Source organism: Cervus elaphus, chromosome 2, assembly GCF_910594005.1.
Source record: "Cervus elaphus chromosome 2, mCerEla1.1, whole genome shotgun sequence".
NCBI classification, from domain to species: Eukaryota; Metazoa; Chordata; class Mammalia; order Artiodactyla; family Cervidae; genus Cervus; species Cervus elaphus.
In genome coordinates, this window is record NC_057816.1 from 22,828,561 (window position 1) to 22,837,897 (window position 9,337).

Consider the following 9,337-nt stretch of genomic DNA (forward strand, 5'->3'; position numbering starts at 1 on the left):
CTTCCCCTTCACTTTCTTTCAAATCTCTGCCTGGATTGCATAGCACATATCTCATGCTGAGCTCATTAGACTAAAGAAAAAGGAAAGTTAGGGGACAGTACTAAAGTTACAGCTTTCTGGTAAGCAAAGTATCCAAAACCATAGACCAATGGCAGCTCAGATTTTGCATGGACTGCTGGTTGTGCTTAGGATTATAGAGACAAACTAAAATTGTGAGTACTGAAAAGCAATAGAGCTAGTCACCGCTTCACAGACACCCCTGGTTACCTTCTTCACATTCTCTTTCATCTACAGCTTCAAATCCCAGTGAAGGCTTTTTTTCAGGTTGAAAACCAAGAGGCAGGCTTTGTGGGTGATATAGTACATTGATACCTATGATTCAGTCATTAGGAGACAAAGGTCCTGATGTCTCACCCAGAGGTCTTTTTCCTCTACACAATTTCTTTTCATTTCAGAGGTCACAGAGTACCACTGGAAGCCATATGGTTGAAACCTTCCCATTTTTCTACAATCCCTAGACCATCAAATGAGGGCTTATCTGATGCAGGCATTTGAGAGGTTAATCATATAATCATGTCAGCCAAGATGAGGAAGTGCTAGGGTAAGGGAGAAGGGAACAGGAGAGGATTAGGAGGAGAGGAAGACAAAGAATGAGGGACAGAAGGCCTAGGTTTTTTATTGCTAAATGGGAGCAGTAGGATATTCTATTATCCCTCCTGAGTAGGGTAATTTATTAGTGACCTGGAGCAATTCACTTCATATCTTCAAATCTTAGCTTCTTCATCTGTAGTAAAAGGGAACAGAGATAATATCTGTGCAAATTCCTCTCACAAGCAATGTGGAGTCACCTCTATCACTTTTCAGGAATTAGGGCCACCTGCTGTAGCACCTTCCTCAGAGACTATTTCACTTCCTTATTTCTCAAGCTGTAGATCAAAGGGTTTAGCATTGGGGTGACAAGGTTATTCAGGACCTGAACAGTTGCATTAAGCCAGGGGTTAGGGGTGGGCTGCAGGTAGATGAGAACCACTGGCATAAAGGAGAGGAGGATGGCAGTGAGGTGGGCGCTGCAGGTGGAGAAGGCACGCCGTTGGCCTTCGGTAGATTGGATTTGAAGAATGGAGTAAACGATGCAACTGTAGGAGGTAAGGATGAGAAGGAAGCAGCTGAGGGGCATGAGACCCACACTGATGAACCCCACCATCTCCAGGGCCAAGGTGTCTGCACAAGCCCACTTCAGCATCCCTGGGATATCACAGAAGTAATAGTCCACCTCACTGGGGCCACAGTAGGGCAACTGGAATGTGAGCGTAGTTGGAAAGGTGGCCCGAATACATCCAAAAAACGAGGTGCCCATGGCCAGGATGGCACACACTCTGTGACTCATGATTATTGTGTAGCGCAGAGGGTAACATATGGCAACAAAGCGATCATAGGCCATTACCGTGTACAGAAAACAGTTGGTACAACTCAGGAAGTGGTAGAAGAAGAGCTGGGACACGCAGCCTGTGTAGGAGATGGCTCGGCTCTTCCCTGAGAGGTAGAAGAGCATCTTGGGGGAAGTCACAGAGGGAAAAAATATGTCACAGACAGACAGTTTACACAGGAAGAAGTACATGGGAGTGTGCAGCCGAGCGGAGGAGACAATCGCCAGTAGGATGAGCAGGTTCCCCATAAGGGTGAAGATGTAGAAGGACAGAAACAGGACAAAGAGCATGGTCTCTAGGTCCTCTGTGTGCGGGATGCCCAGCAGAATAAACTCAGTCACCAGTGAGGTGTTCCTCATCTGTGTTAGAATGTTGGACTTCAACATAGAACACAGGTCTCCAAACTGTCAGCACTGATGTCAAACTGAGAGGCTATTTAATAAAGGATAAGCAATTATTTAATTATCACCTTATGTGTCCTTCTAGCAAGTGTAATTTAAAAAACATCATTAATAAACTAAGTATTTTTAAAGGAAGATTATAAATGTGTAAAGTGACTTTAAATCATTCCATATGAAAATGCTTTAGTTAAAATAATAGCTTTTGACTAAATATTTGCAAGTGTTATGCTAATTTCTTTTATTTTTAAATTTAAGTCTTAGAAACAACTTTATTAAATGAAAGAAGACATAAAAAGCATGGGGAGTTTTTAGTAACCTGATCATGTAGCTAGCAAATAACTGATCTGAGATTAAAACTCAGGTCTGATTGCAGTTAAACTTCTAACATCTCTGCTGTGAAAGCTCCCAGGAAATTTTACTTTGAGAAGCAGAGACCTGATGCTCATATTCAAATAATCGAAGAGATGCTATGTTGATGTGTTGTATGCTTATCCATGGTGAATAACGTGAAAAAAAGTGGAACTAGTTAAAATTTAGATTTTGTTTCAGTATAGGAAAAAATTAATGGCTGAGTTGCCTTGTTAAGTGTTGTGTTCTCATCATGATAAGGGTTTGATTATTTGTAGGATGAATGATATTCTTTCAAATATGAAGAACTTGCATTCCCAATTTAAACGCTATTTTTTCCTACCTGCACCCTTAATGTCCTCTGAAGTTCTTTGCCTTTATTACATTGTTCATTTTCTCAAATATATCTGAGGAGGCACACATTTAACAAACGATTCTCCTGGTGAACAGATGGCTTTGATTTAAATATGATAAATCTATCTACCTCTATAACAATAAGAATTATGAATATAGGTATAAAAGTTACAATAATAACCTAATACCATTCTTAATGTATCTTAATAAAAGATAGACACGTGCCATGGGGAAGGTCAGAATACCACTGAGCAAGAGTCCCTTTAATTGGCGGAAACTCATTGGGATGCTTTTGTGTTTGGTTTGTAGTTTTTTTTTTTTTTTTTTAAAGGAAGTAAGAATCTGTTGTGTGTGTATATATATATATAGTTGATTCATATTGTTATATAGTAGAAATTAACACAACGTGCTTGTAAAGTAATTATGCTCCAATTCTTTTAAAGTATAAAAATTAATTAACTTAAAAAGAGACAAAACCTGAGTTATGTTAATAGAAATATGTCCAGGCACTGCTGAATGCTTCATGTACATTAACACCTTTAGTCCTTACCACAATTCTCTGAGATAGGTAGGGTTAATTCCTGTTTACATTAGGAAACTGAGGCACAAAGAGTTAAGAAAATTGACCAAGTTCCTACAGCTGTTAGATGGTAAAGTTGGATCTCCCACAAAGAACAGTAGGAACATCTGCTGAGTTATTGGGCTTCCCTGATAGCTCAGTTGGTAAAGAATCCACCTGCAGTGCAGGAAACACTAGTTCGATTCCTGGGTTGGGAAGATCCCCTGGAGAAGGGATAGGCTACCCACTCCAGTATTCTTGAGCTTTCCTTGTGGCTCAGCTGGTAAAGAATCTGCCTGCAGTGTGGGAGACCTGGGTTCAATCCCTGGGTTGGGAAGATCTCCTGGAGAAGGAAATGGCAACCCACTCCAGTACTCTTGCCTGGAAAATCCCATGGACAGAAGAGCCTGGTAGGCTACAGTCCATGGGGTCACAAAGAGTCTGGCACAACTGAGAGACTTCACTTTCACTTTCATAGCTACAGAGAAATTTCATTTCTTGAGGACAATCCCCAAGGGGATATCTCGGATTATGGTGCAGCATCAATGAAAATTTGCATTATTAAGAAATATCAGCCTATGTCTTTATTTCACTTCTATTTATGTGTTCCAATATTCTGTAAATTTTACAGATATTTCCCCCACTTAACTGGCCTGAAATAGTCTCACTCATAGAAATAAATTCTACCTCTAATTGGGAGTTGATTTTTACTTTTGCAAGTCTTCCCGTTTACATGAACACAAAAGCATTTATTTAAAGTATGTATTCACATATTATTTGTTTTGTAAGTGCATGGGTGGGTGGTAGAAATTGGTCAAGAAAATCAAAAGAGGAAAAAGTCAAGCATGGCTCAAAGACTGATGAACTGAATGTGAATCAGAAGGGAAGGATACTTTTTCATATGATTCATACATGTGAAAGGTTATACATATGAAAGAAATATCTGAGTTTGGAAAGGAAGAACTAGGGTTCACTCTAGGTATTGTGGATGATGCAATAGATTTGTATGTTATCCTCTCCAGGGTAAGAGCTGAAACTCTGAATGAGCATACTGCAGAATTAATACCAACTAAAGCCATAGTTCTTCTTCCCTTGGCTTATAGACTTCAAGCATTCCTGAAAAGCAAAAAGAATATGGGCTGATCTGTCTAAATCATCATAAGTGATGATATTTTCTTATGATTCTAACCAACATCATGAGAACTGTTGAGTGTAGTGTTTCTTGCACAATTCAGAAAAGGAAACTTTCACAAACATTTAAGTATAAAACTTTATTAATTATTATAATACTTATCTTCCCTAAATGTCTCTCATTTTGTCATTGTAGGAACTCATTTATAATAAATGTTTAATTTCATCATCAAAAGAGGCTGCAGGGGCAAATGTTTGTATTTGCCCTTTTTAAGCCATCTTCTTTCCACATTTCATAAACTATAACATCTCAAATGTTATACAACATTTCCAACAATTCCTGAGACACCATTGGTTCATAATAACTTGCCTTAGTGTGCCGATGAAACAGTGTAGCATCTATTATAAATCTTATTATTTTCACATACCCACTAGGCACAATAAAGTTATTTTCAAGAATCTATAGATCTGTCTTCTAGATCTATACAGAGTACATTTTGTGTAGATCTTCTTCATATTCTCTTACATGTTTTGAAGATCACAGAAGTTATATTATGTAATAAAATGTTTAAGGATGGGTATGACTGACCTAACAAACCCTTCTTAGAATATGAGAAAGCTGAAGGAGGAAGACCTGCTTATCAATGCATTTCAGTCCAAATGTGTCAGAATATGAACTTTCATCTGGTTCTGATTAAATCTCTGAAGACTTTTCCCAGTAGTTTTGAATACAGGAAACAAGGAAAGTATAGAAATTAATGTTTCTGGTTCTCACATTCTAACAGACTTGATTGAATCAATAATGATTTATGAATTATGAATACGAGCATTTAAACACCCTAAATCCAGCATCAGGAAATAAATTTTCACAAATACTTTATACTAATTAACTTCCTTCATGTATTAAAATGACCTTCAAAATCCACTTGTAAATCAGCTCTCTCTCATCAGCATAAATAACTGCTTGTGAAAAAGCAATTGAAGCTATTATTAAGTCAAACAGAATGATAAATTTGATGCTCCTCTTTTGGGGTTTCACCAATGCAGGAGCCACAGGAGATGTGCATTGGATCTCTAGATCTGGAAGATCCCCTGGAGTAAGAAATGGCACCCCGCTTCAGTATTCTCACCTGAAAAATTCCATGGGCACAGGAGCTTGGTAGGCTACAGTCCATGGGGCCTCAAAGAGTTGGACATGACTGAGCAACTGAGCAAGCACACACATGCAAACACACACACACACACACACACACACATCCAGTGACAGTATCTTCAATTGTAACCCTGAGTTGCCTGGCTTAGCAACCCATTGACTTGATAATGGTAAGCCTGACATGCCCAGAATATAAAGTAAGTATTCACATATTATTTCTTTTATAAGTGTATGGGTGGGTGGTAGAAACTGGTCAAGAAAAGCAAAGAGGAAAAAGTCAAGCATGGTTCTTTGAACCCTGATACCTCAAAGATGTTGAATTGAATGTGACTCAGAAGGGAAGAGTATTTTTCTTGTGATTTGTAAATATGAAAGGTCATACATATGGAAGAATTATCTGAGTTTGGAAAGGAAGATCGAGGGTTCACTCTAGGTATTGTGGCTGATGTGCCTTCTGGTATAGTGCCAGAATTATGCAATAGATTCACACTTGTTTTCTAGAGTCCAGTCACACATCAGAAACAAGGAAAACTCTAGGATTCTTTAAGTATCACCTAACATTAGCAAAAAACAATATTGTAAAAAGACTAAAAGAGAATGCGTGATACTCTAAGCTGGATAATGAATTATAGTAGGTCAGGTGGTTTTCATTTATCATAAAAAAGTGCCGCTTAAGAAAGGAAAATATGAAACCTGGAAATTACTGTTTATCCATCTATCTACATATATATTAGATGTAAAAATAAAAGTGTATGCACTTATCTAAAACCATCTTTTATTTTCTTAACACTGTCTTTGAAAAGCAAAATATTTTAATTTTGATGAAATCTGCACTATCAATTTCTTATGAGTTATGCTTTTGGGATCATATCTAGAAAATTTTTCCAAGCCCAAGGTTGGTTGCCAACACAACTTAATGACTTGAGAAATCAGATATTCACAAGTTAGGATTTGGGAAAGATACTTTTCCAGATTAGATGTGCAAAAGTTAGAGATTACAATCATTATACTTATAGCAGTTTTGCTGTTTTTTTTTTTTTCAGACAGAAGAAAGAACATTAGTGATAACTGCTAGAAGATATTTTGTTGACAGGAGATTTTTATCAATTGTAGACAAGAACAGAGGGAGGGACGGTGTAGATTGCTTTAGTGGGCCCATGTATCCAGATCATCCTATTTCTTTTAATCTGTATCTCAGTGATGTTTATGAGAGAAAAATTCAGAGACAAATGGCATCACAGGCCATATGAATATGAAATAATGTCAATAGAATGCCACTAAATGCATGAATATATGTTAATAAATATATATATTGACATGTGGGCTAAAATTAAATATCAACTTGCACAATAAAATAGCTAGTTACATAGACTAAAAATTCATTCTCATATTATTTCTGATCAGAAGACTATTCTTCTCTCTAGCATTTTCTTCAGGGCAACATTGACATCCTTGTTCCGTAGACTATAAATCAGGGGGTTCAGCATGGGTACAACAATAGTGTAAAACACAGAGGACACTTTCCCTTCGTCCATGGAACTGACGGATGATGGCTGCAGATACATGAATGCTGCAGACCCATAGAAAACAGCAACAGCTGAGATGTGGGAGCTGCAGGTGCTGAAGGCTTTAGATCTGCCCAGCATGGAAGGAATGTGGAGGACGCTGGAAATAATGAAGATGTAGGAGCTGACAATGATCAGGCTGGGCGCAAAGATGTTAAGTGCACTAAAACATAGAACCAGTAATTCGTTGACGTAGGTGCTAGAGCAAGAGAGCTTTAGGAGGGACAGAAGATCACAGAAATAATGGTTGATCACATCTAATTTGCAGAAATGAACCCTAAGTGTGCAGCCTGTGTGAGAGAATGCGAATATCAGTCCTATCATATACACTCCCCAAATGAGGGAGAAACAGGCCTGATGTGACATGATAATATTATAGAGCAAGGGGCTACAGATGGCAACATAGCGGTCATATGCCATTGCAGCCAACATGTAACACTCAGAGATAGCAAAAAGGAGGAAGAAGTAAAGCTGAGTTATGCATTCAGGGTAGGAGATGATGCTCTTCTCTGCCACAAAGTTCACCAGCATTCTGGGGGTAATGACAGTGGACTGACAGAGGTCAATGAAAGACAAGCTGCTTAGGAAATAGTACATGGGGGTGTGCAGGTGAGAACTGAGCCCGATCAATATGATCATGCTCAGGTTCCCCACCACTGTGACCACATAGATTCCTAGGAAAAGGAGGAAAAGGGGCAGCTGGAGTTGTGGTTGTTCTGTGAGCCCAACAAGGATGAATTGAGTCACTGATGAGTGATTTCCAGGGTCCATTTTCTTCTTGGAAGGTTCTAAGTTTAAAAAACAGAAAATGAGTGTATGTGTGTGTGTGTGTGTGTGTGTGTGTGTGTGTATGGGTGTGAGAGGCAGAGAATAATTCTGCAGAGATCATTCTTTATCCATCATCAGAGGACACACATAATGAAGGGAATTCTCCAATATATCATGCTACTGTAGGATAAACAATCATTCTGGTTGAACTAGAATAGAAATTATAAACTTCAAGAACTTTATAAACAAGATATTTCATAAAGTAAGAGAAATAACAATTTATGTATTTTTAAAGTCAGTCAAAAGAAATGTTTCTAGTATTATTTCTGAGTATTCATCTTTTCTCCAAGTTTCTATGTTTATATATTAATATTATCAATGTCGAATGGCATAGAACTTTCCTTTCATTTATAGTAAGTAATAGTAGTGTATGCTTTCTATAATTAATGAGAGGATTCACAAGTCTTTGAAAAGTAGTTATATTAGCTGGGGCTGTCTTTAATAACATTTCAACTGAAAATATCTGATGACCAGGATCATTTCACCTGAGATCTAATGCTTTAATGTCTCAGCTTCCTTCTCCCTGGAATTTGACTCCAGAGGGCAGAAATTCAACTGCTTGGCAGACATCATGTTTATACCTCAATAGGTTTTCCCACACCAGGAACCATTTCTTATTCTAATTAGGATAATCTTAGGGGTGAGAGTATGATGGCCTAAATACAAGCCACGTGCTCCACCACTGTGACCAGGGCATCAGTGTACTAAGATTGATCTATGCAAAGCACTAAGTGTTAGGTATGCCAACATTTTAAAAATATAATCATGTATTTTGCACATGCTCGCAAAAGAATTCAAAGATGGTAGAGATGTGGATGAGTAAAGTCCATGCAAAGTAAAATAAGTAATTTTAGTGTCAATTCAATGCTAGTCACCAGTGATATGTTTTTTTAAAGACCAGTGTACCTTTGGTTTAGATTTGCAAAGGAAATGAGTAGTTTCTAGAAAATAGAAATTCATATTCTTAACACTCAAGCAATATTTGAACTATTGTGTTCAGTTTGAAGTAAAATACTGTGTGTGATAAAGGAAAAGCTGCACAGTTTCACAAATATAATCTAGAAATATGGTATTTTAAGATAGCTAAAGCAACCAAGGATATTTTTCTCCAGCAAAGCAAAAATTCTTGTGACACAGGGCAGTTATCTGAACATTCATTATATGGCAGTGAAGGTACTGAACTTATTTTATATGTTCAAGAGATTGAGTAAACTTAACTGCTTCAAATTATGGAAAGAAATATTTGGTTTTACAACAAGGACAAATATCCCTATCATCAGATACATCCCGAGCTAACAATCATAAAAATTTGAGCACAGACTGAGTAACAGTCTACATAGCAGATATTCTTTAAGGACACACCTAATGGGTAGTTGGATTTAATGTACTTCTATTACCTTCATTCTCATGGATCCTGAATATGTTAGACAGTAGGAGATTGAATCCTCAGCTAAACCCCATTCTTGCTGAGTGGTCTAGAGATAACATGTCTACTCTCCAACTCTCTGAAAAACAGAAGCACTAAAATCTACCTTCTGTGTAAATTCAGGTAGATGATTCCTATGAGATGC

The 9,337-nt window shown here is 37.7% G+C and overlaps 2 protein-coding genes across 2 annotated transcripts; both read right to left on the bottom strand.

The window, feature by feature from the left end:
- Nucleotides 1-901: 901 nt before the first annotated feature.
- On the bottom strand, nt 902-1,786 carry LOC122705018 (olfactory receptor 149-like). The gene has a single exon (XM_043920212.1). It carries the CDS (start codon nt 1,784-1,786, stop codon nt 902-904), a length of 885 nt encoding a protein of 294 aa, XP_043776147.1.
- A 4,987-nt stretch (nt 1,787-6,773) lies between these two features.
- LOC122705026 (olfactory receptor 8G1-like) lies at nt 6,774-7,745 on the bottom strand. The gene has a single exon (XM_043920223.1). The coding sequence runs from the start codon at nt 7,707-7,709 to the stop codon at nt 6,774-6,776; it is 936 nt and encodes a 311-aa protein (XP_043776158.1). The 5' UTR covers nt 7,710-7,745.
- Nucleotides 7,746-9,337: the final 1,592 nt, after the last annotated feature.